The sequence below is a fragment of the Atractosteus spatula genome, chromosome 26 (genome assembly GCF_055471065.1).
Source record: "Atractosteus spatula isolate fAtrSpa1 chromosome 26, fAtrSpa1.hap1, whole genome shotgun sequence".
Classification (NCBI taxonomy): Eukaryota; Metazoa; Chordata; class Actinopteri; order Semionotiformes; family Lepisosteidae; genus Atractosteus; species Atractosteus spatula.
The window spans coordinates 9,335,994-9,362,305 of record NC_142731.1 but is presented as its reverse complement, the minus strand read 5'-3'; the positions used below and the strand labels follow the sequence as shown (position 1 = coordinate 9,362,305).

General features: G+C 49.4%; 1 protein-coding gene across 3 annotated transcripts; it reads right to left on the bottom strand.

The window, feature by feature from the left end:
- Positions 1 to 1,081: 1,081 nt before the first annotated feature.
- nfe2l1b (nfe2 like bZIP transcription factor 1b) lies at positions 1,082 to 24,530 on the bottom strand. 3 transcript variants are annotated; one of them, XM_088906044.1, is made up of 6 exons: positions 24,156 to 24,530; positions 20,119 to 21,141; positions 8,754 to 8,972; positions 7,165 to 7,254; positions 6,360 to 6,506; positions 1,082 to 5,881 (listed from the first exon to the last, which is right to left on the bottom strand). In XM_088906044.1, exons 2-6 carry the CDS (start codon positions 20,683 to 20,685, stop codon positions 4,511 to 4,513), a joined length of 2,394 nt encoding a protein of 797 aa, XP_088762170.1. In that variant the 5' UTR covers positions 20,686 to 21,141; positions 24,156 to 24,530; the 3' UTR covers positions 1,082 to 4,510. The 3 variants fall into 3 exon arrangements, with proteins under 3 accessions (XP_088762170.1, XP_088762168.1, XP_088762167.1); XM_088906042.1 differs by lacking the exon at positions 24,156 to 24,530 and adding an exon at positions 23,566 to 23,698; XM_088906041.1 differs by lacking the exon at positions 24,156 to 24,530 and adding an exon at positions 23,160 to 23,558.
- Positions 24,531 to 26,312: the final 1,782 nt, after the last annotated feature.

Below are 26,312 nucleotides of genomic sequence, written 5' to 3'. Positions count from 1 at the left end.
TCTGCGGTCGCCAAACAGAAGCACTGACACCCTCCTGAGTAATCTAGCAATATATTATTACAGTCTATCACAGTAATTCTCCGCACTGAAAAAGCTTCAGCGCTTAATAGTTGAATGTATACATCTTTTCCTGGTATAAATAAGTGCAATACATTATGAATTAACAAAATGCAACAATGCAAAACACAACACCCATATAAGATATTTACTTTTTGTGCCTCTTTATTTAAAATTGGATATTTCAGGACCTATGGACCTAAGGAAAAATACAAATCTTGAACTAGGTTCTTTCTCAATGGGGTAATAAAAATCGATTTGAAAAGTACTGTAAAATACATAAGAGCTGAACGGGTCACAGTGCAATATATATTGTGCTCCACTCCCAACACACACACTGGAGGATATGAAGGATCAAACCTGCTGTTGTTTAGTCAGAGAGTCTCTATCTCAAGGCCATCGTCCCCAGAGCTGAGCTGGCATGTAAGCTGTTAGCAAGATCCCCTTCTCAGCCAGCAGCTGCTGCTTGTAATGCATTACAACTGATAAAGCCCCTCTCATCTCCTGCCAGGCTGCCTTGCTGGGAGAATCTGAGGATATAAAAAGTTTGCAAGAAAAGGCAGCAAAATTACAACTGTGACATGGCTCTGGCAACAAGACTGGGATTTCCGTGGCATCGCCCTGGAACAGTGTGGACGTATCCCAGGGGGATTTCTTAAAAAGAAGGAATGACAGAATGCAGCTGTATGACCCGAGTGCATCTGGGCCAGCCAACAGCATCGATATAGAGATCATGCTGTGCTTTTCCCTGGAATAGATACACTTGCAAGGAAAACATCTCCTAGTGTTGAAAGAATGTCTTCATGGCAGCATGTTTCTGGATCAATCTACAGATCTCGGGGCACTTCCCTGAACACACTCTTCTGAACCTGTGAAAGTAGACGCCTTAATTTCTTTCCAAGTCCTATTGTAGCACCTTTCAAAAACACGTCTTAAAAATGATTCTTCAAAAGGCCTCACGTGGTAGCGAGGGCGAGCTCCCTCTGTAGCGTGCGTTTAAAAAACTAAAAACCAAGAGTCGCAGTTGAAAATAAAAACACTTTATTATTCTGTAAAAGAACAATCCCAGATTGCCAGCAAACACTCGAAATTAAACCAAAAAAAAATATACAACCGAAAGAATTAAAAATGAGAGCAAAGGACTTTGTAAGACGGCACACACATCTAAGACACGACACAGAAGAAATTAAACGGCACGGACAGGTTTCCAACATGAAAATATTTACAGAACGAACACGTAAGGAAAGGAAAGCAAGCCCAGACGGCAGAATGAGTTTTTACCCTCAAAAAAGTGCTTTGGAATATATATATATAGTTAATCCCAGTGTATTGTTTTCAAGCCGAGAAAAAAAAAACTAGGTGAACAATTCAGACTTTCTGCTAATTCATTTTTTTGTTTCGGTAAAAACACCAAACCCTGTTACAAGCTCCGCTCCAGTGTTTTAATAGTTTGAGCTCAAATTTGTCAGGTAAGCTTTTGAAGACAGACAAACAAAGGCTATGACAGCTTCTGAACTTCATATTGTGTTTTAATACATATTATATATACTAGTGCATCAAAGGATGTTTAAAGTGACTCCTCCGTGGCCACAAACACAAAGGACCCACAATAACTGAACGAGTCATGAGTGTGAGTAAATGCTGCTATTGATGCTGAGGGGGGGGAATATTTTTAGGAGCGTGTGCCAGATGAAAACTTCCTCCGTGCCACAACAGAAAGCTCTTTAAAGGAGGTGTAGCTGATCAAAAGCTCTCTCTCACCGGGCCCTGATTGTGTCTCCAGTGTATGCGTGCATGTTTCTCAAAAATGACACCATGCCGTGGAGTAAGGCAAAACACATTACAAATAATGGTCAGATCATTTTTTTTTTGCAGAAGTGCTCGAGCCCATGACTTGCAACCTGCAGGGATGCTCGTCAAGCAGCAGAGATGGCTGACCTGGGGGTTCAAATTGTTGCGATTCCCTATGAGTCTCTGAGATGCTAGAAGGCAGATGCTATCTGCAGAGTGATATTCTACTATACATCTCAGAGATGCTAAAAAAAAAAAGTCTCGAGCATCTCCGATACTGGCAGCACACTCCTGACCTTGGATAGCTTTCACCCGTCTGGCTAACAAACTAACACGTGTGGAATCTCAGCCTTCCATTCATGCAACCTTTTATTCTTCTCTGCTACAACAGATGATCAGAAAAGACAGTTAATTAGCTCTCCAGAAAAACAAGACTGGTGCTGATCTGAAAACAAAGATGCTGGAAATCTGCTTCTGTTTCAGAAACCGCTGAAACAGCTGGGCCCAGGACTCCTGATGCCCCATTCTCAGCTGGGACAGACCTGCTGGCTTCACAGGCAGCCCATGCTAAAGGAACTTGCAGCAGAAACATGACAACTATTTGTTCAGCTTGAGCAGACAGTTCACCACCGGGAGCCCTCCTACAGTCTTAAACATCTGGGACTGTTAAAAACTTTGCCACGGGATCTACACAGCAATAAAAATGTCTGCCGTTTTCTAAAACCCTGTTGTTGAATACTGTCTGCAGATTGAAGCAGTGCAAGAATGGGAATAATTGGCTCTTTAGAACATAAAATGTGTTAATTATCTAGACGTAGAAATCAAACATCAGGTGATGCCTTACAATGCTTCTGGTTTCTTATACACTAGGTTTTCCTTAATCTATAATCATTTTAGGAGTGGCACCTTTTCAGACGTACATTTTGCTGATATGCCAATGGTGTAATAAAAAATAATACAGTCCATTATTATTTTTTCCATTTTTTTCATATCCTTAATACACAGAAGCGGCATTCTTCTAGCTAGATGTAAATACTTCTCAGGGCCTACTCACCTGCAGAGCAGTGGTTTTACAACAGAACTGTTGGTACTGACGCACAGTGGGTTCAAGCAGCACAACAGCAAACATACAACTCAAGATGTGTCAGTAGAGGCTTATGCTTGTGATGACAGAAGGCACTGGCTACACGCACCGCAAACGCCCGACACTGCCTGGCCATGGGGACGCCAACACACTCGGATAACTCTAGCGATTTGGGATTGTGTCTGCAAAACCAAGACACTAAGTCTAAGAACATCTTTTGGGAAGCAGAACCAAAGACTACTGACTCCTGCAGCCTGTGAGAGGGCTTTGATTCACTCCACTCTGAAATATTAAGAAGAGAAAATGCCACAGTAAACTGTTTTCATATCTGCCTCAAGCGCAGTCCAAGTAGATCACATCAGCAGCTGATTTCAGTGGCTGGGGGGGGTCAGGTAAGGGCCGGGGGGAGTGGTAAAGAGAGTGGGGGGGGCCACAGCTCGCCCCTCACCCTTGCACAGGTCATGCAAGGTGCTAAGATCAGAGCTGATGACTAACCCATAGATTAATCTATAGACAGCAGTTCATACAGACAAGCCCTCCACAGAAGACTACAGAACTATGTACAGGTATACAGTGGCAGGCCTGGCGGTGCACGGTTCCCCTGTTTTGCCTTCTCCAGTGGAGATCTCGGCCAACAGACGCACAGGGAACACAGCTCAGCCACAGCCACCTCGGCCGACGCCCCCCCCACCCCCAGCCTCACACACTCACTTTCCTTTTTGTCTCTCCCTCCTGTACAAGCTTCAGACAAGTGCAGCATAGCTTCTAACCTAACCACGCTAAGGCGGCGGGGAGGTGGAAAGACGCCAAGACCTATTACAAGAAAGGTAAACTGCGGACATTTGACGACCTTTGGTAAGCAATGGTATCGAGGGCTGCATACCAGTCATTTTTTTTTGCTCCTTCTGAAAACCAACGCAGAACAACAGGGCCACTCAAACTGACTGGGAGCCTCGGGCAGGGGCTCATGCTCTTCCACTCCAGCCTGCTCGAGGGGGAGATGCCTGCAGGCCACACCACACAAGAGGATGCTGGGTATTCCAGGTCTCCTAGGCAACCTGAATCCCTGTGCCCCACACAACACGAGGAGCACATCAACATTCCCCTGGGAGCATGTCTCTCAACACATAATGCTGTCCCATATTAGGAGAGAGATTTCTTTCCCCACTGGGAATCTGGCTGTATCGCTGCCAGTTTTCTCCGTCGTCAGAAATGACCTCTTCCCTCCTCGTCTCCTTGCCGGCCTGCAGCCTCAGGACCAGGTACAGATTTATTTTTTTTCTTCAAGCTGTTGCAGAGTTCCTCCTTCGTTTCATTCCTTTTCAGTACGAGTCGGTATTAAAGCAACGCACTTGTGCTTCGTTGAGTTGTTTTTCTGGAAAAATAAAAACACGAAAAAAACTCCGGAACAAAACAAAAAAGAAAAACTAAACGGGAAGAAGAGCATTTCTCTCCTCCCCCCCTCTGCTTTTTTTTTTCTCCTTGCAAAAGAAAAAAAAAAATCACTTCCCCTCCTTTCTGCCGCTACAAAACGATTCTCGCAAACAAAAGGGGTAAAGAAAGCCCAAGCGGCCATCCTCACTTCTTCCTGTCCTTGTGCTTGCGGTCCTGTTTGCGCGCCTGCTCGGCGGCCAGGCTGCGCGGGATGAGCAGGACGCTCCCGTCGCTGCCGTACTGGAGCGCGTAGTCGCTGGCGGGGTAGGGGCGGCCGTTCTCGTCCCGCAGGCTCGAGAAGACCTCCTGGTACAGGCTGTGCACCTTCTGCTTCATCTGGCGGATGGAGCGCACGAACTCCATCTTCTCCTTCAGCAGCCGGGTCTTGTCGCGGCGCAGCTCCTCCACGCCGTGCTCCAGGTTCAGGATGGTGTCCAGCTTGCGCTTGCGGCAGTTCTGAGCTGCCATCTTGTTCTTGCCCCGGCGCCGGATGTCCCGGACCAGGGCCAGCTGGGCCTCGCTCAGGTGGTGCTTGGCCAGCAGCTCGTTGAACTCCTCCACGGGCAGGTTGATGATCTTGTCATTGGAGAAGGGGATCTTCATGGCGCGGGCCCGCCTCTCGTCGCGGCTCGACTGCTTGTCCAGGAGGTCCTGCGGCGGCTGGTGCTGGGGCTTCTCCCGGGACGGCTTCTTCCCTGCGCCGGCTGCCTGGGGCTTCTCGGCATGGGAGGACAGGGGCAAGTTGTAGGTGTGGTTGTGGCTGACGTGTTCCAGGTGGGGCAGCTGGTGGAACAGGGCCGGGTCTTGGTAGCTCATGCGGCAGAACTTGCTGTATTCGGGCTGGTAGCCTCCCACTGCGCCCTCCTCCAGGTCCGCAACGGCCTCGGAGTCAGTGCTGTAGCCCACAGCCCCTTCCTCCGAGAAGGAGACGGAGGCAGAGGATGAGGACGAAGAGGAGGAGGTCTCGGAGCTGCTAGGGGAGACTGGGCTGTGGCTGGAGTCCAGAGACAGACCGGAGTCGGAGTCCAGTTCCTCCTCTAGCTGGGAGGCCTGTGCTTGGCTGAAGCCCTCCTCCATTGCCAGGTCCAGAAGGCTTATCTCATCCAGCATGGCCTCCTCCAGGAGACCACCCAGTGGGTCGGGCATGGCCGGCTCCAAGGTGCTGTTGCCCGTGCCATTGAGCACTGGCGGGAGGAAGATGCCTGTGAGGTTGGTGGCGCCGAAGGTGGAGTTGACGTCAGTGGAGTTGCTGGAAGAGAGGCTCAGGAGGGCGGATGGCTGGCCGGGGGCCTCCAGGGAGCAGCCGCTGTCCAGATCAGGGCTGAAGAAGGCCGGGAAGTCCTGGCTGCAGCTTGGCAGGGAGGCCTGGTGGAGACTCACGTCCTGGTGAATGGGGGTGGGGCTGGAGAGGCCAAAACTCTCCACAGATCCGGTGTCCATCCCACTGCTGTTGCCACTGGAGCTGGTGTTTCCGTGGAGATAAGAAGAATCAGTCACGCTGTTCACCTCCATGTCCTGTAGCCAGTGTGAAAACAGAGGAATAACCATCAGAGGTAGCACCAGAATTTCCACTACAGAGCCGCTTCAATTAGCATTTACTAATGTAAGACTAATAAGGACGCTCACATGTATGTTTATAAAGGCAATTTATTACCGCAACCATGAAACACATACTCATGCCAGTTGGACATGTGATGTTTACAATGAGCCAGTCACTCATGAGCCCTTATTCTGAGTTTAATCTGCAGGAATTTACAGAGGGACTGTCACTGAAGCACGCACATAATCTTTCCAAACCGACTGCGACAGGAGCCAGCCTTAACAATGGCTCACTGCCTTGTCCCAAACATGCCCCAAAAACCCTTTCTAAACTGCAAAAAACAAAGCAAGATCACAGTTCAGGACGAGGAGGGGCCATATGACACATTTACACTCATTTGCACTGCCCATCAATCCGATTTGTCTGCAGGATAAAGGCGACTGAGACACAGACCTGCAGCTCCATGATGGCCATGATGTCCTGCCACTGCTGCTCCAGGTCCAGCGGGGCGTCAGTCTCGGGCAGGAGGGGGGACAGCAGTGGGCCCTGTGAGGTGGACGGGCCCACTTCATGCGCCTCAGGGGTCACCGAGCCTGGGAACTGAACAGATGGACACGCAGGTCAGCCCTCATTCTCTGTTACCCCACAGTAAGAGCACCGAACCCCCGACCTACAACGTATTTGAGCTTATATGATCAAGACTACAATATTTTGAAATATCTGCTTTGCAGAGGCAGAACAGTGCTGCAGAGATAAATATTACCCAGTTCCTTGGCTGTTTCTTGAGTCTTTAATGACTTAATAGAATCATTAACTGCCTGAAGATGGCAATTCACTAAAGGAAACCAGACAGTGTGCAGGACTTAGGAGAGATTACACACGAACAAACAAGCACACATTCCCCATCTGTACTGCCTCATAGCACACTAAAGCAGGCACCTAGTCTGTGTGATCCCCACCAGAGGAGGATTTACAAAATACTAACTGCAGGAGTGTGAATAAATGTGACCCTCAAGCCTTATGCACTACAAATGTGACTTTGTTGTATGCAATGCTATTAAGATTACTGAAAAACATGGTTTAGATATTTTAAAGGAAGAAATATGTCACACCTGTAAATCTTTCTCTTTTTTATGCTTACTGTTCCTATTTCATCGGGGATTATGAATGGACTTGGAGGGAACAGCATATAAAAGTGCAGGTAGTTTACACCATGAGCTTCAGGCATGCGTGAGTTCTGTTCATAGCGTCCCGTTACCTCAGCCTCGTCTCCAAATGGGAAGGTGGCCTCCAGCAGCCGGAGGCACTCCTGCAGGGACAGTGTGGTCTGGTCACCAAGGCCCGGCAACTGAGGACAGGACACAGAACGGAGACATGGGCGTTGAGCTGCCAGGGGAGAGGGGTGGCACTGCATCCAACACAGAACAGCATCCCACTTCAAAGGACAGCACCTCGCTTAAAATGGAAAGACTCTCAAGTTCTAATAAATTCCTGTGACTCTGACTTCACGCTTGTATTTTATAGGCGCCACGTAACACAACTAAGGCACAGCTGAAAAAAAGAAAAGATGCTGCTTCCTGAAACCTTTTCGGAATCTGGATTTGTTTGTTTTGAGCTGTTTGTAACCTGTTTCTCTGCAAGCAGGCAGTCCATGGTTTGAGGAGGGCCTGCTGACACCTTCACAGTCTCTGTGGAGAAGGCAGGAGACTGCCAGAGTGACAGATTTTGGTAGCTTTGCTGAGAGCAGCAGGTCTGTGCCACAATGCAGAACAGCAGCACTGCAGACTTCAGACTTCAGCAGGGTTACGTGCTCATCAGGAAGGAGGGGTACGCAGTTGTGCAGAGCGACAGAGCCAACACAGTGGTCCGTTTTGAGGCTTGGCAGACTGCTTCTGAACGAGGCTCTGTTCCTGTACCCCAATATTTCCCACAAAGCACTGTGAAAACTGAAATAGCAGTAAAACTGAAACCATGGCCACATGAACGTGCAGGAATGTACCCGAGCTGTGAGCTTGGCCTACATAACAAAACAGCACACATCTCAGGAATAGATGACGCCCACCGCATGCCAATAGCATCACTGAAATGTTTACAATTTAGGATCTGTGTATCTTGTTTCACTATCAAACAGAAGAAATTATTTTATACTTCTGAATGTATCCAAAAGTACTAACAAAGTCACAGGAACCATCTAACAGAATCAACCCGTGAGCTCGGAGTACAGTCCCACAGTGAATCCTGAAAGGTACAGGCAGCTCTTTGCCTTCTGCACATTTGCTGCAGGTAAAAAATTAAAAAAAAAGATACAATAAATGCAGACAGGATCAATTATGAGGGGATGAAAGTGAAAGATGTTAGGCTCTTACTTTGTTGTGTGGGGTTTCTACGATTTGATCAGCAGTATGGAAAAATAAAACTGAGACACCCACAGCCTCCAGCACTCTGCCATCCAGTCCCTTGAGATCATCACTCGGACAGGATAATGAGCATGGCATCGCCGGGCTGACGGACGAAGGGCGAGCATGGCGTCTCTGCCCTGAGGGAGCGCAAGTGCACTCCATTATGTGGGCTTTTGGAATTATTCACATCAGCAAAGAAAGAGAGAAAGAGTGAGGTGGAGGCATAACTGGACAAACGAGAGAGAAGTACAGAGTGATGGAGAGAGAAAGAAGGGGGTAAGGAAAGTACTATTTTATGTGGGATGTGCTTTAATATAAGGCCACTTATATTTGCACCCTCTTTCCAGAGCTGGGTGTTTGACTGATCGAGGGCTTGAACCCGGAGTTCACCCCCCCCACACAAGGCCTAAAGAAGAGAGAGCGATTGACAGATGTCAGGAAGGCACACCTGGCTGGGGATGCTCTCCCCGGTCTCGCCGTCCACCTGGGCGTGCGGGAGCGCCTCCTGCAGGTTGCGCCCGTTCCTCCAGCCCTCGCCCTCCTCGCTCCCCTCGGGCGGCTGCTTCGCCACCTCGCCGTCCTTCTGGCGGCTGCTGTAGTCAAAGACCTCGCGGCCCGCCCCCAGGTCGACGTCCTGCCGCCACAGGATGTCAATCAGGTCGATGTCCTGGAACGAGAGAGGCCGAGCCAGGCCCGTTATCTCTTCGGCTGATGCGCGGCTGTCCCAAGGCCATTTGGATTTGCGATTCTGAATGCAGGCGGCACAGTGGTGCAGCGGTCAGCATCGGCACTGGGGGGCCTGGGTTCAATTCCAGACCAGTATGTGCTCCCTGTGTCCGCGTGGGTTTCCTCTCACAGCCCAAAGGCACACAGGTTAATTGGCTTTTGGGAAAACTGGCCCAAGCTGTGAGTGAGTGAGCGAGCATCTGTGTGTGTCCTGAGATGGACTGGTGTCCCGTCCAGGGTGTATCCTGCCTTGCGCCCAACGTATGCGAGGACAGGCTCCCCTGCGAACCTGGATTGGATGAAGCACTTAGAGAAAGCATGGATTCCGAATACAGGCCCACACCAGCTTTTGAAACAGGCAGTCTGTGATGAGCAACATAATGCAGAGATTTTTACATCTGCTACAAGCAGCTTGAGCCCTGAACCTCATTCACTGTGGTATAAAACATTTTTGTGGTAAAGAAGCTAAAATATTAACAGAAACAAAGGAGCCAAAAGAGCATGGTTTCCATAATATTGTTAAGCCCTGATGTCTTACACAAAACGTACACATGCTGGGGCCGGTAGCACGCAATAAGTATTGAATTTCTTCAGAGTTAAATATTAACCAGGGTTCTGACTTGGAGTGTTGAGCTGTTTAGCACAAACAACCCTTAAAGTGAAGAAACACTTCACTGGCACACGAAGGGGAAGCTGAACTGATGGAGTTTCATGAGCAGGTAAAGGGGTTCTGATCGTCTCGGGTGGGGCGAGAAGGTCCGAGAGCCGGCGGCGAGGGCGATTTCAGTTCACACTACAGCTCACTGCAGATGGGGGGGGGGGGGGGGGAACAGAAAAACGAAAGGGATCCGGACAAGCCCACGTTGTTCTCCTCTGCGACGTTTCCCTTGGCGTCTGCGGCTGCGTGCTTCAGGGTGCGGCTGCCGAGCCCAACGCCAACACTGCCCTCGGCACCCAGCCCGGGGGCGTCATGGCCCGCTCCGCATTCCTGCCCTCCAACACCCGTGAGAAATCCATCTAACGCGCTGCCGCGTGCTCCACCGCCATGTGGCCTCAACTGAAAAACAACCTCATCTTCCCTCGGCGTCAGGAGGGCCGCGTGAGGGCAGAAACCACAGAAGCAAAACGGCAGGCCATGTAGGAGCTAACGCAGCTGATACCGTGGCAAACCAGAGGCATGTCCATACATGTGCTCAGAGAGAGCGCTCAGGGAACACTGCTGGAAACACAGTCCACAATCGATTTTTACAGGCAAGTCTCATGAAACTGCACACTGAACCCCTCTGTCTGAGAGCACGGGGCTTTGCAGCCACATCGTTCGGAAAGAGTGCACCAGCAGCCATCTCACCCTGCAACTCACAACTGGCAGCCCACTGAAGCTCAGCAGCGTGAGCCTGGTCAGTACCTGGATGGTGGGGGAGGTGAGTCCCCATTGCCTGTAAAGCACTTTGAGTAGAGTGTCCAGAAAAGCACTATATAAGTGTAAGCAATTATTATTAGAGCGATTCTACATCTCAATTTCGCACCAGCTCAAAGTCTGGACACGTTCTGTCCTGTAGGACTGGGGTTCCCAGTCCCAGTCCTAGAGGGCCACACTCTCACAGGCTGATGGGCCCGAACTCTCAGTTACACAAGTCTCAGAGGCCTTAATGGACGTAAGAATCAGATTAATCCAAATTGTTTGACTGCTCCTAAACATGTAGGAGGTCACCTTAAAAAACGTGCATGTCATAAGTCAAATGAAATCCCAAACTTTTGAGAAGAAATGAAAAATGTACAAAAATCCCAATAAAGCAATTTGAGGTTTCAATAAGGTGATTAAGGTCAGATGGAATGAAAAATATCAGATTTCTGTGTGTGTGGACACACAAGGACCAGGACTGGGATACTCTGCTATAGAGGATCAAAGCCACAACTGCCCCAAGTGGCTCTTGAGAGTGAAATCTGTTCCTGTATTTGCCTCGATCCCAGGACCTGCCCTGGGATTCTAGAGCTCTATCGTGCACCTGCATTGCTTGTGCAGAAGATGGATTAAGTATTTTTAAAATAAAAGGTTTATTCCACACGAAATTAATCCATACAATATTTGACCTTATATGATTTTAATTAGAAAAGTGTGCAATTAGGAGAATTGGTTAAAATATACCTACTCTATATCAGTTAAGCCTTTGTCACACTACAGGACTCGACACGACTTCTAGTCAGAGAGCATGTCAAATTTAACGACTGCACTTGCTGAATCTCGCTGCCCTTTCTGTCCTAGAGGGTGTCAAATTATACGACTAGGAATCGCAGGGGGTGACTAATTACACGATTCCCTCACGACTTTTCAACCCGTTTGATTTTGTCATAGCGAGTCGCAGAGTCGTAGGGGCTGTTAAGAGCACTATGACTGAGTCCCTGGGGGTATCACACTACACACTCACGGTAATGGGCGCGCGCCGCGACTCTCTACAACTCGCTGTGATTTTCTTACGATTAAGTAAATGAAGGCGACGACTGAAAATCCTAGGAAAAGACGTGTCGTGTGATGCTGGCTTTACAGGTCATCAGTTTGACGTATGCTTCGAACCCACACACCTAACACCGTGTTGGCCATAATTTCCTTCATCAGCTACACCAAGAAAGAGTTCAGGTGTCACTCTGAACCTCTTGAATGGGGCAGTACTGCAATTCCACCAGGATGTATGTAACATCTACAGCAAAAAAAAAAGTTGCAAGCTCATCATCAAATGCCCTTTAAACTTCTGCTGTTTGAAGTACTGGAAATGCACCACTCAAATCCACTGAATCCCTTAGTTCTTTCAGGCACTCTTTCACAGCTTGGACCATCTTGTCTTCTCTTCTTAGTTGTCCGGGTTCTAAGTTCTTCCTGTCCCAGTTATCAGATCCACTGATGTCAGCGCATCCGTCTGGCTGCAATGAGGAGCTGGATGACATGGGACACAAAACAGCCAGTCTTGCCCCTTGGGGAGCAGGAACGTTATATCAGCCTGCTGTTTCTCCTGAGCAGGACATACCACAGAGACCCCAGCGACTGCCACACCATAGGGTGAAGTATTCCTCAAGGTCCAATACAATTGAGAGGTCTGGTAGTTTCACCTGGGTTTTCATGATAAAGAAACTTGAGGTCTACACAGCACTAATCCTGCAGGAAGCAAAACCCATCCTCTTTCCTCCAGGCTCTTACAGACCATGGAAACATTCAGAAACACTTGACATTCAGAGCGACACAACAGCCACAACAGTGGGGTGTCAAATCTCAAACCCCCACCTCACAAAACGGGGTGCAAAAATATCTTGTTTATATCACTAACCGCAGTTACTACAGTCTACAATCGGCAAAAGCAGTAAAACCAAACAGAAGGGCTGAAATTAAAAATACCGACCAGCCCCAGGCTGTGGACACTAGTCTGAGGTGGGAGGACTCCCGTTGTACCACAGGGTACTTCACTCAGGTGGCTCCAGTTAAATACCCCGTGATCTAAAATGCACAAGTAGAAATGGCTTTTTTACCAAAGAAACGCTAATAACATAAAAATACCCTTCTTTTCTATGACAGGATGCAGCTGGAAGATATTTGGAAAGAAGTTCCTGCCAAATTAATAAATGCAAACATTTCTGTGCCGATGATGAAGGAATTTACAGCCACATAAAGAACAAATCAGGGGCAAGAAGGGGTCCAATGCTGTCGGGCTGAAGCTCGCGAACAGGAGGCCACCCATGCCTGCATTTACACTGTCACCAGCGTTCTTCCCTCTGCAGTCTTTTGCAAAACAAAATCAAATCCAAAACTTGCCGTTGCTCTGATTTCATATCGAATGACCCAACAACCCTGCTGGACAGGTGCCCATCCTGCACGCCCCGCCGCCCCGCGTCTCGTCTTGGGGCCGAGGGCACAACGCAGAGCGAGGGGCAGAGCCGCGCAGCTGGGAACAGTCAGCTGAAAGGCGGACAGGGGAGGGGCTGTTTACAAAGCCCAGGACGTGTGCTGGCAGGGAGTAAACAAGCCAGGGGTTGCAAAACAGCGCGTGTGTGCACCCTGGAGTGCAGTCACCCCATCTTGTATTACAAGCCAGCAAACCCAAGGACACTCTATTCCTTCCCAGAGTGACTGACAGGTGGTTTTTGCAGATGTTCCTTCTAACTTTATAATAGGGCTTCACCAGAGAGCTCCATTCTCTGCCAGAACGTGGAAGGGGGTGGGGGGGAGGGAAGCACAATGCCAAAGATGTAATATTAAGAAGGTTACTGCTTGAACATGCTCAGAGAAAGTTAAAACTCCATTTTCAGGCCTTGGCTCACCCTGTTCAATGAGCCTGTCGCTCTGCAGGACGTTTTCTCCTTACCCAGCATCTTCGAGCAGCCACGTTCTCAAAAATCTGATGATCTTGTAATCTATACTAATGTGCTTCATTGGATCTGTTTTTCAATCTACAGGAGAGAGGTTACTCACAAAATGGTAAAGGTGAAAGAGTGCTTAATTTTTCCACTATGTCATTTTCGAAAAAAAAAAATCTGGCATGAAGCAGTCCAAGCTGTGAAAGCATCAGCAGCACAAGCCACAGCAACATGAGATTTTGTTACCAATTCATGACCTACATGGACTTGAAAGCTTCACCGGCAGAAAAAGACTATGAACTCTGAACCTGGGCTTTCAAGAGGAGGAGCGAAAGGTTTTCCCTGCATGATGCACTGCAGAATCAAGGTGGACACTGGGGTCTAGGAGAGGTCATCTCCTAGAGAGCCAGATGTGAATAGAGGCCTACAAAATATCAGCACCGCCACTCCTTACATAGTTTTACATAAATTCAGCCCATAAAAGTTTCAAAGCATTTAGAAACTATACCATATTCTTGACTGCTTCCGGACTTATTGATTCAGAATGAAATGGGAGGCAGGGAAGTCTTTGTTCAAACAAAACGCAGCTTTGGCCATCAATAGCAATCACACAACAGATGAACTGCGTCAGTCTTGCAGCAAAACGTTTAATAGCTAAAAAAAAGTTTAAGCTAATTCCTAGTTAAGTTAAGGGAGCGGTCACAAGGCTGAGAAAATGCCACACGCGTGCCCGATTCTTTCATTTATACATATATTTGACAAAACGTGCACATCAACAACCAGTCACAGACGGGCCAGGCAGTACGCGTTGGTAGCGGTGGCGATGGGAGCTGCCAGGAACAGCAGCCAGCTCACAGAGGAACAGCGGCCAGCTCACAGAGGAAGGACTCTGGTCTCCGCCGGGGGGCGCTGATCTGCCAAGCCACGGCCTGCGTCAGGGCGACACCGCAAGGAGAGCCACCCACGGCGGCTGGCAGGGAACCGCCCAACCCTTCCCGGTCCAGAGCACATCGCCAGGATTCAGCGGGCAGAGGAACTGCAGGAATGCAAAGGCTAGAAAGCCAAGGAATTATCAGCCAGGCCGCTGAGCACTGAGTCACGGATAAGACCTGGCTGGACGGGCAGAATGAAAACCTCTCAACAACACTGTACAACTGCCCAGCCTGGAAGAGTGCATCAATGCGTCTCAACAGGTTTAAAGTACAAGCAAAACGCCTTTAGGATGACAAGGAAAATAGCTTTAGTGCCCTAAAAAAAAAAAATCACACTGCAATTGTTTTCAATTACTGAAGGTCATTTTCGGAAGCGGCTGCAGAATTAGACTAACAAAGTAAGACGGTGAACTCAGTCAGGCGCGAGTGACAAGACACAGGCCAGCGGAGCTGTGGCAGTTTGGCATCATTAAGACGGAGCAGCAGTGCTGCATCAGGTGCAGACAGCAGATGGGCTGTGCGCCTGGTGCCACTGAGGCAGGAGATCTGGCCAGATGCAGCTCATGATTGAGTTTATTGATCCCTGTCAGTGCAAATAACCCCGCCGACTGTAAGAGGTACACTGCCCAGGCTCCATTAGGAGCTGGAGAGGCAAGAGGTGGTAGGTGGGGTAGAAAGCTTCCTAAAAAGCTTCCTGTAAAAAAAAAAAAAGGGAGCGAACGGCAGTAGCTCCTCTTTCAGCCTTCGAAGTCATTCTGAGAATAAGAGAGTTTCAGCATCGCAGGCTGCATGATGCAAAATCCATCTTGATTTACACACGGGCTCTACAGACCTGAGAGGTCAGAGCGAACAGCAGCTGTGACTCGTGCTGGGGCTTGCAAACCATCTGCACCCCTGCAATGAAACTGGAGGATGTAGCCAGGGGACTTTTTATTTTTATTTTTTGCCAGGGCAGACTCATCTCAGGCCTGGAAACAGAAAGCGGTGGCCTTATTTTTTTTTCCTGAACACCTGTGCCGCGAGTCTTGCGGATAAACGCTGCAGTGGAGCACAGTGATTCACAAGCCCCGCCGCCGTGAGTCACTCTCCTGTATCTGATGCTTACACATACACACCGCTGCCCTCCCCCGTCCAAGCAACCAGCTTCACAGGCCAGTAGCTCATAGCGTACTGGCTGGCACACGAACGGGCACAGGCTGGCCAGAAGCACCAGGGTCTGGGAGGATCTCTAATCTAGGAAACCACTGCAGTAATCAGGCTTGTTGGAGAACACTCCTAGAAGTCAACGTGCTTTTCTCAGCAGCTAAAGCCGAATTCTGTCTTCTTAATAAAAGTTAGACAACAGGGGATGTTATGGGAGGGGAAAAAAGAAGAGCCGAGAGGACAGTTTCTAGTATGGAGACGAACATATTCACCTGCTGCTGGTGACATTGTGGAAACGAGCATAAAACTGTCACATCAGTCGATCGAATGGAGGCAACACTGAATTCTGGCTGCTCCCTACTACCTGTCTAAACACGTACGGTACAGCATGGTAGACTCCCAGCTCTACAGCACTGCACTGCACGGCACTGCCCTGCGCCCCACTCCTGCTGACCGCCGAGACCCTGAGCCAGCCCCGAAACGAAACCCAGCTTGGCCTGCAGCCTCCGGCCACTCTGCCCCAACTGTGGACCGGTCATCATCCCACACAGCAGACGCTGAGAGTCACGGGACTGAACAGCTACTAATAGGGAGAGAAACTGTTTCTTGCGGGACCGAGTTGCAGTTGTAATGCCTTTTTTAGCCCCATTACTCTCAATTTAAAACAAACTCGAGGAGAATACCTTTTTCATCTAGCACTGAGGGTTCCAGCTCTTCTTGAATGCTGGAATCTGCCCAGACTGCAGAAGGAACCGCCACTTCTGTACACAAGGGCTGGGCTTTTCCCTCTCATGCTTGTTTTACGGTGCTCTGGACCAGGAGGGGCACAGCACATTGCCAGGACTCAGCCAGAGGAGCTGCTGCTGCTGCTGCTGCTGCCCCACCCTCTCTCGTTCTGGCTGAAGCAGTGTGGAGACAAAGGTCCCCAGCCCCGCCCTGACACTGGGCACTGCTGTGCCAGTGCTGGACAGACTGCAAATGCTGGGGTTCCCCCCAACTGACGCAACAGTAACCGCCAGCGGAAAAGCTCCCAGATCAGGACCATACAGGGGCCTCCCGGCTCAGGTGCACCAGTGGAGAAGGGACACTAGGAACTCCACACACTGGCAAACTGTGCTCACCCGGAAGATTCACTGAACAAACAAGAAACCAAGTAATACATGTCGGACCACAGAATGCCTTTAGTCATGTCTTGCAGCAGAGATCATTCTCACCTACGGAAAACTACAGTGCTGCCTGGCTGTGCCAGAGCTCCAGCTCTCAATCCAAACTCCACAGATGAGACTGGCAAGTCCCTGGCTGGCTGGCAGCACAGGGCTCTTTATCCTTGGCACCAGCTGCATTTCTCCTTGAGCACACTGATCTCTGCTATGAGAAGCCTGTGCAGGCTGAATTTACTACCGTTCGTTTCTCTAAGTTTGTGCTTAGACAGATTTATCAATGAGCAGTCAGAGACGGGGGGACCCTGGTCAATGTAAAGAAGCCTCCAGCTATATTATATATATACTGTATATATATACAGCTATACACTGTACTATTTGAGCTACAAAGTCACTCCACTGATTAAATAAACACTCATAAAATAAAAGACCCACCATAAAAATGACGGATAGAAGCCTCCAGTAAAAATGACGCTACTTCATTTCAAAAGGTTTTTACGAACCACACCCCTCTTCTCATAATAAGACAGGGGTGTAAGCATGACTCAAGAGGACAGATAAGAGCACGTGCATTTATTTATTACAGTCTGTAACAAAACCTAGATGTGCAAGAGCAAACTAAAAACCACAGCCAGGGTTGGCGACTACAGTAACCCCACCTGCTGCCCGGATGAGCTCAAGAATGCCCTCTGACCTTTTTCCACCCACAGGCTCTCCTCCAGTGTGAAGGACGGGGTCTGTGCTCAGCTGCTGTCTGCAGGGGACAGACAGGAAGCGAAGCTCGGGGCTGGGCATGGGGGAAAGACACTACAGCGCCAACTTGCCAGCAGCACTCACAGCCCAGACAGGCATCTACTGTGTTTGTCATGGAGACAGTCTGTAATTAGACTCTCTGTTTCTAACACCCTCCCTGCCTCACTACCGCCCACGCTGAAGACAGGACACCAAGTGCAGTGCCAGTGTCTGCTGCCCGGGTAGCAACAGCCTCCTGTTAAAAAAAACCACAGCAGCCCCAAAGAGCTAATAAAGACCCAGCACAAGGTGGGGAGGTCATCTTCTAGTTCAGGACTGCTCGTCTATGCATGGGACAGTTCCAGGCCTGTACTCATTTAAGCGCAATTGCCTTGAAACTAGAAATGTGAAATGCTTGAGTTTTCAAAACAACAAATAACGAAGACCAAACTGAGAATATACCAAACTGAGAATCCCTATGACCACAATTACATTAGATTTGCAAAAAAAAAAAGCTGAGAGGGGTTTCGGTTAAGAACAACAAACTAGAGACTGATTCCTCTCTGCCCAGATGTCCACTTAAAAATAAATACAGGGAAACAAACATTCTCAGTTACAGAACATCATATGTGGGGTTTTCTGTCAGCAAGCTGAAAACTGAAACAGCCTTAGCTGTAACAGAGACGTCTGGGAATGCAGTCACAAACAACAAGAGAGGGAAGACTGAGAAGCATGTCTCCACTCAATGACACCTGGAGGACACAAACAGGCTGGTGTTAATCCTCCTGCCAGCCCAGACCAAAGGCGGAGAGATCCCCCGCTGCGTGTGCCAGCCGGACACTTTCATCAGCACGGTGTGGGCATGCTGGCACAGCTGGGGGAGGCAGGACCAGGCGGCCACATGGGGCCGTCCGTGTGTGTGTGTGTGGAGAGCTATTTCTGCACGCGTTTCTCCGGGTCACAAAAACACATGCCTTAGGGACACATGACACACAAGCACAGCAGAGATTCCAGACACCGGGCCTGCTATAAGAAGACAGCGAGAATGGCACAGTGGGGAATGAGCTGCTTGCGCTGGCTCTAGACAATCCCCAAGATAGCCCTGTTTCCGGACAGAGGAACAAAGCCTCAGACAAGCGCCAACTTCCCACTACGTACTGCAGAAAGAGCAACTCATTTCCTACTTGCCTTCACCCCCAAGATCTAAGTGCACAAGTCAAGTCGTTCATGATCAACAGAGCAAGCGGGGGGGGAAAGCAAAACAATCTGAATAAAACTGGGTAAAAAAAAGAAGGGCGTTTTGATCACAAATTCCCATCTTCCCCTTGAGTACTACACCATCCCACTCCTTACTGGCGAAACAAGGGGAATCTCCCATATCAAAGCTCTAGCGTGCACCCTGGAGCGGCTGGGAGAAGAGGGACTTCACCCAAGAGCAGCAAAGATGGGAGCAACCCGCTCAAAAGAACCGTGTGCAAACCCAGCTGAATGCTATCGCTCCCCTCGGTCAAAAACAAAAACACACCATTTTTTGGACAATGAAGAGGAACATCCTGGAACGCACTGGTTCAGCAGTGCTCCCCTTGTTCCAGCCCCTCTGCTTTGGGATCAGAATGGGTGCCGGGTGTGACAAACACTCTGGCTGGAACTGCAAGCTTGCGAAACTCTGCCTCGGTCCAGTCTAGCCAGATTTTTCACAAGGCAGGAGCCCTTCTTCCAGATCTTTAAAAGTATATGCTATAAAAATAAGTATGTAGGGGTAGGAATGCTCAGAAAAACAGCATAGCTCTGTATAGCACACCATGATGGAAGTATGGACAAGAAAGCAAAGGGCAGAATCAATAGGGACAAGGTAAAGGCTTATTAGATGATGTTCCATCTTGGCCACTGACTGAGCAAGATCTTTGACATCTTTCTCCCCTATCAGACAGAAAAGACTAAAATAATAATAATAATTGCTTACACTTATATTGCGCTTTTCTGAACACTCCACTCAGAGCACTTTACAGGTCATGGGAATCCCCTCCACCACCCCCAGTGTGCAGCCCCACCTGGATGATGCTCCAGTCCGCTCCCCACACCCCAGCTCTCAGTGGGGAGGAGAGCAGAGTGATGAAGCCAGTTCAGAGACGGGGGTTATTAGGAGGCCATGATGGGTAAAGACCAGGGGGAAATTTGGCCGGGACACCGGGGTTACACCCCTACTCTTTTCGAGAAACGCCCTGGGATTGAGTTTTTGAGAACAAAATGAGAATTTGGTCCCGATTGACTTATCTGGTCAAACACGGCAAACCGAGATCCTCTTCTGAATGGCCGTGAGCATCTTGGGACCGACGAATAATACATTATGCTACACGCCGCCGTTGGGTTTAAAAAGCTGCGGATCGGTGAGTTGCTCTTGTAGAGAGGGAGCCTGGCAGAGCATGTTTTATGTGCACGTGAATACAGGGACTGCACAAACCCGAAAACCTGACATTTCAGATACAACGACAGAGAGGAGCCGCAGTGTGTGTGCTTGGCTTGGAGGAGCCAGACATCAGGGGTGTGAGGCTGCTGTGTGTGGGAGTGGGAGTGCACACCTCCCAGTCAGGAATCCCCCTTAAGGGGCATCGCTCTTCAGATACAGAACCCCAGACACACTCCTCCATGGGGCTGGACTCTCTGCCGGCAGAAAGACCACCAGAGAAGCTTCACGCTTGGTTGTCGTGCGAGCTGTGCTCATTTTAAAATGGCCAATGGGCTCTGCGTTACGGACAGGGCGCCCCCGGCGGCGGCGTACCTCTTTGGTCAGGTCGTCCCCGCCGTCCCCCTCGCCGCGCACGCCCCCCTCGCCCTCCTCGCCTTCCTGGGGGGCCACGGCGCCCAGGCTCTCCTCGGCCCCCGCCAGGCCGTAGCTGGACCCCGGCGGCGGGCCCTCGCCCCTCATGGCCGAGCCCTCGGGGTTCCCCACGTCCTCCAGCCCGCCGCCATTGTCCAGGGCGATGCCCGGGCTGGACTGGCCGGCACCGCCCACGCCCTCGGGGTCGCGGTGGACCAGCCAGGTGCTGAGCTCGGTGCTGGGCACCCGGAAGCGGTCCAGCGCGCGGACCTCGCTCAGCAGGCGCCGCGCGGTGAAGTAGTCATCGAGGTCGACGCTCTTGGGGTGGATGCCATAGCCGTCCAGAGTGTTCCTGAGGTTGTGGAACTGGGTCTGCGTGTAGGCCGAGCTGGGGCCCAGGATGATCTCCCGCAGCGGGGGCAGCTGGGAGCTCAGGTAGCTGTCCACATCCACGCGCACCCCGATGAGGCTCAGCAAGATGGTGAACTGGATCAGGCCCTCCGTGAAGTATTTTTTCAGGTAAAGCATTTCTTTGCAAACGGACAAGATGGAGGAGGGGGGAAGAAAAAAAAAAAAGGGAGGGAGGGGAGGGGGAAGAGAAAAAAAAAAGGAGGCCGAATCCGCTTGCCGCTACGACCCCGTGGCTGGGCGCTCCCCTCTCCTCTTCTTCCGGAAGAAGCCCAGGTGGGGATACGGGGGGAAAGCCTGGTGGAGAGGAGGCAGGAGTTCCGACTTCTTCTCCCCCCCCCTCCCGCCCACACCGCCTCGCTGTCGGAGGGAACAGGAAAGCGCGAGAACCACAGAGAGGCGCTGGGCGTTTCCTCTTTCCCCCCCGCTGGCCGGCGAGTGGTCAGTCTCCGAGGGACGATCCCGGGGAGCGCCTGGTCCGCAGTCCGGGAGTGAGCGAGGGCGAGGCAGCGGGTCGGTCACCAGCAGGGCTGTGCTGGAGCGCGGGGCCGGTCCGTCCGTGGGCTCTTCTCACACCTGGGTACAAAAGGGCCACAAAGACACCAGAGCTGTTACGGTTGTTGTTTATTACGATAGCGCAGGGGGATCACACCAGCGAGCGGTTTCTCTGTGGCCTCGATCTGAAGCAGGGGCTCCCACACTCCGCCCCACCTTAGATCACCGGCCCCTTAACCGATCCGAGACGTTTCAATGGAATATTCCATTGCTAGTCACAAGTCTGGGATTGTATTTCACTTACAAAACACAACGGTTAAAGCTCCAGCATGTTTAAGCGCTGGGGGGGGAGGGGGGCTGTTCAAATGAATCTTATTATTATAACGTCAGAGAGGCTGGATTGTGTAATCGAGGACTTGGCTGGAACAAAACCCAACAGGCGTGCGGGTCACAGGGACCAGGCTTGGGAACCCCAGCTGTGGGTCATCTGGAGTCTTCTCCCAGCAGGCAGGTCAAGAGCTCCCCAGTGAGGCAGATTAACCCCTTAACAAGACCCAGCAAACCCGCAAGGCGCTCTTTCCTTTTTGTTTTTTTTGAATCGATGGAATTAAACGTTCATTTTAGGTGCAACAGCAGCTCGGCCACAGGAGGCTGCTGTTGCCACGGGCAACGGCGGACTAGACAACAAAACAGCCCCCGGGCAGGCGCGTGGCACTGGACACCGGGCCGCGAGGCGTCGGGTTACACTGCCAAAAACACGAGTGTCCGCAGGGTCAGGTCTTCATTTCGCAACTGCGCTTAGAAACTAACCCCCCCCCCACACACACACCCCCCTCCCAGCCCCAACTACCACTGAGGGGTTGCAATTTAAAAAAAAAAAAGACTGAAAAGCTTTTCATGTCCCTCTCTTTTCACTCGCAAACCTATGCAAAGGCACGTGTTTGTGAAGTTCCCTCCATGAGCAAAGGACTATTCCTTTTAAACGAAAGGGCAACAGTTTCCTCTCGAGTCCGATTCCCACGACGGCTCAGAGCAGCACACAGAGCAGCGGTGCGCTGACCTACTTTGTCAAAGTGCGGGAGACGCGGCGGCGGCTGAACTGGCGGGGTGATGCAATCCGCCCGTTTCCCGGGAAATAGCCGGCCTTCTCCCGCCGGCACACAGCGCAGCCCCCCTCTAACTGCACTTCTCAGCCTACACAACCTGTCGGGACCGCGGGGTACACAACGGCCTGGGTGGGGGGTGCATATTTACTAGCGATCAGCTGACTGTACACCACGCGAGTATTTAAAGAGCAAACACCGTGATAAACCGATTGTCAACGCCAGGGTTGCCCTACTTACTCTCGCAAGCCAAGCAAGATACATGAAACGTTTGTCACACTGTCACATCTCAAATCGGTCTCTTATTCTGGGAGCACCTGACTTCCCCGCACCCCACCCGTGACGGCCCCACGCTCGGAGAGAACCAAGCCGACGCTTTGCACGATTCGCGTCGCCTCAGGTCGCAGATAAACTTCTAGAACTTGTTAAAAGCCCAGAGTTTCACTTCACCAAGCTCGTTTCCAATGCTTGAGCTAGAAATGTAAATTACTTTCCGTTTCGTTAACTTTCGTAATCGAATTAGTATATAACAGACACGTGCTCATCTACTGTACAAAGATGTATTTTGTAATATTAAGAATTCATGTCCATGTCCATCAATTTCAATCATTCACTAGATTTCAATCATTCACTAGATATGCCTACGAATTTAAGTCATACATTCAAACATTTCTGGGGTTCATACTAAACAATTTAACATTTTCAGCTAAGATCGGTATGAGCTTTTACTAAATTTATTCACCGTTAAGCCACTGCACCGAATGGGCAAGACTATAAATACTGCCAGTGCGTCATCTAGCTTTTATATTTTGACAAGGTAACAAAAAACATTTATCGACTCCCGCTTGCTTATGAGGGATGAAATTTTCAAGAATCGAACCAAATCCGTCGATGTTATTAACAATAACTGCAAGGAAATTATTAAAAAGCAGTAACTGGACTTCCTCCACAGCAAAGACAGCTGACCACCCTTCATCCGCACACATTCATGAATACCTTGTTAAGGTCTTTAAGTTTTGCAACTGGAAATAAATCCTTCTTTGCTCTCCCAGGAAAGGCAGTGGCCATACAAAGCTCTTCTTGCACCAAAACAGAAAAATGAAGAAACCAGCAATATCGGTCACGAGATCCGAGGGATGGAGGTAGATCCCAATTTCAAATTTCAAATGTCTGTTCAATAACAGTTTCAGAAAAGCTAGATGTTAGTCAATCAACCTTTCAAAATGGGAAATAATTTAATATTATTTCGAAAGGTCTCTCTGGCCTTTCGAAAAAACGAAACCCCGTTTCCAGCCGGCTGATTCCGCAACTGTCCCGTCCCGTCTGGCTTGTGTCATAAAGTTACCGAGGTTGTAATGAAGGTGAAATATGCGAGAACGAAAATTTATAAGGTTTCTCTTACATGTCTTCCCCTCCCAAAGTGACGTTACCAGCTCCGTTACTTTCCTTCTTCCATGTGCCCCCCTCCTCCTCCTAAATAACCCTCCCCACCAGCCGTCCCGTACTCGAAACTGACAAAAATACGAGCGTGGCCGCCCTCCTCGCAAACACCAACACAAACCAGGAAGTACCCAGCCGGCAGACTTCCGCTATCGCTACCTCGGCAACCTCGCTTAGCAACAAGTGGTGCCATTGTGACCGACACCCCAGACAGCCAATTGAAATCCAAGAAAGAACCCCACGCGCCTGGCTCTCCCGCAGACCGGCCAATGGAGATCGGATGGGGGCGGGCCGCTGTGGTTATGGGAGAGGGAAGTAGAGGGAGGCAATAGGAGTGAGTTATTTTCTTTAGCTGTCTGTTACAAATACAAAGCAATAAATTTGGCTTCAAGCATTTTTTTTTCTAAAATCCTTCTTTAGATGAGAAAAGCGAACCCAACACTTGACAATTTCCTGAACACCAACACGGTAACTGACACAGGCTTTTCCTTCACCATTCAGGAGTGGTAACTGAATTGTAAATCTTTTGCGTCAAAAACCTCCGATACTTACAGTGTGTCGACTTTGACAGGCCGTGCTCTGGCAAGATACAAAACCGAGTCCTTGAATTCGCTATCCGCTCGTAGACGTATTTCCTTTCCTATTTAATGTCGGCTAATGTTGATATTTGTCTCGCCGTCTACTACTCAGGCCCATCGTGACTTGCAAAAAATGTTGTGCTACTACAGCTGCACGTTTTTCCCAAGGCGCATGCGTAGAATATTCCAGGCGCGCTGCAGATGACGTTTGCCGCCCCCGCCTCGTGCTGAATATTCATATTGTGCGAAATATGATACGTGTAAAATATACAATTTGATCACATAATTACTTAATTACCTCTGGTAGTTAAATGCTTTTTTCTGCTGCGTTTTTTCCCTCTTTTACATGATTCTGATCCTCTTGTTGTATTTGTATCTGTAAATTCTATATGTTTAATAACAATTTAAAAAAATATATTAATATTGTGCGTCAGGGAATGACGCAATACCGGAAGTCCAATGTGTTCGTCCCGCCTCTTGGAGCAGCTGTGTAAATTGTAATTTGACAGGGTCGTCCAGGTCGTGTTTCTGGAGGATGGGTGCTGCGCAGGTTTGCCAGGTCTCTTCGAAGTAATAGTGAAGAGCTGGGAGAAGCTGATCCAGTTATGCCAGATGGTTTAGTTCCTTGAGAGCGGAGTTACAATGCAAACCCGCAGGCACTCACGCCAGCCCTCACAGGGAGAGATCCGTTGTTTAATGCGGATAAAAAAGATGTAAAGCCTCTAACAGTCATTTTGTTTATTAGTTAATTGTAGCTAACAGTGACTTCATTGTTATTCTCCTGGGTAAATATGCTCTTGCGTTGCTTGGAATAATCAAATAAATTTAGAAGAAGAAAATTTAAAAAAGATAACATATACTCATGGAAAATATGAGTTACTATGTCACCTTTTGTCATTTGGCCTGAGTCCTCTTTGGAGATGGGAAACGTATCCTAACGTTTGCACAAAGGAGGCTTAACCCCAACTGCTCCAGGGGTGCTGTATAAATGGCTGACCCTGCCGACCTCTGACCCAAAGCTTCTCTCCCTGTCTGTGTCTCATGGAGAGCAAGTTGGGGTATGTGAAAAGATGAATTCCTAATGCAAGAATTGTACAGGGCTTATAAAGTGATCTTATCTTATCTAAAACATTTTAATTTTCCTTCAGGTAAACATGCTGAACCTGAGTGCTGTTTCATATAGGTTGGCAGGCAAGGGGAGGTACACTCTCAATGTGAGACCTATCTTCTTTTTCAACAGTATCACTTCAAACATATTTAGTGTGATCATATTGTGAAAGGGTCAGCATTGCTGCCTCACAGCGCTGAGCCCCTGGTGTCAGTTCCAGGCCCGGGCAGCTGTCTGAGTGGAGTTTGCATGCTCTCCCTGTGTTCGTGTGCACCTCTGGGTGCTCCGGTTTCCTCTCACAGTCCAAAGCCATGCTGGAAGGTTAATTAGCAGCTGGGAAAACTGGTGTGAGCGTGCCTGTGTTTGTGTCTCTGTCTGCCCTGAGATGGGTTGGCGTTCTGCCCATATTTTGCGCCCGTTGCTTGCCGGGATAGTTTGAAGAGGGATGGATAATATTGTGAACCAGACCAAAACTGAGAAGGTAAACACAGTAAGACCAAGGCTCCGGGATCAGACGAGGGAAATCAGAGGACATGCATTCAGGACTCAGAACAGCAGGTTGCTGTACTTCTCCACACAGAAGGTTGTAGGTAGAACAAGGCACCCAGACATGTGGTTAAAGACGTCCCCCTGGGGTACCTCATGACACTGTCAGGTTCCAAACACGGGTGGGAAGTCAGAAATGCCTCCACTCGCTTGCTCCCCACTTGTTTTTATGGTCCTAAGAGGAACTACATTCTCTACCATGTGACATCAGTGACTTGTGCACTTTTAATTCTATAGGAGAAAAAGATCTGGATCGTTTCAGTGTGAGCCTCAGGAATAGCTTGTCAAAGATGATTTGGATTTTTCAAATGTTTTTACACTGCAAGAATTCATCCAGAGGGCTAGCCAATAACCACCCTGCAGAGCTGATCACATGACAGGAGGCATCTCTACAGTGTCTGCCACGCTGGATCAACTGCAGATAAAATGTATAAATTGATCTGTATGCATTGTTAAGTGTGTTTTCACTACAGGGAT

Excerpts from the sequence above, each read along its gene's own strand:
- nfe2l1b (XM_088906044.1), bottom strand. The coding sequence starts at position 20,685 with ATGCTTTACCTGAAAAAATACTTCACGGAGGGCCTGATCCAGTTCACC. Across the intron at positions 7,255-8,753 it reads GGGAGAGCATCCCCAGCCAG|TTGCCGGGCCTTGGTGACCA; the intron begins GTGTGCCTTCCT and ends TCCTGTCCTCAG. Across the intron at positions 5,882-6,359 it reads TGGCCATCATGGAGCTGCAG|GACATGGAGGTGAACAGCGT; the intron begins GTCTGTGTCTCA and ends CACTGGCTACAG.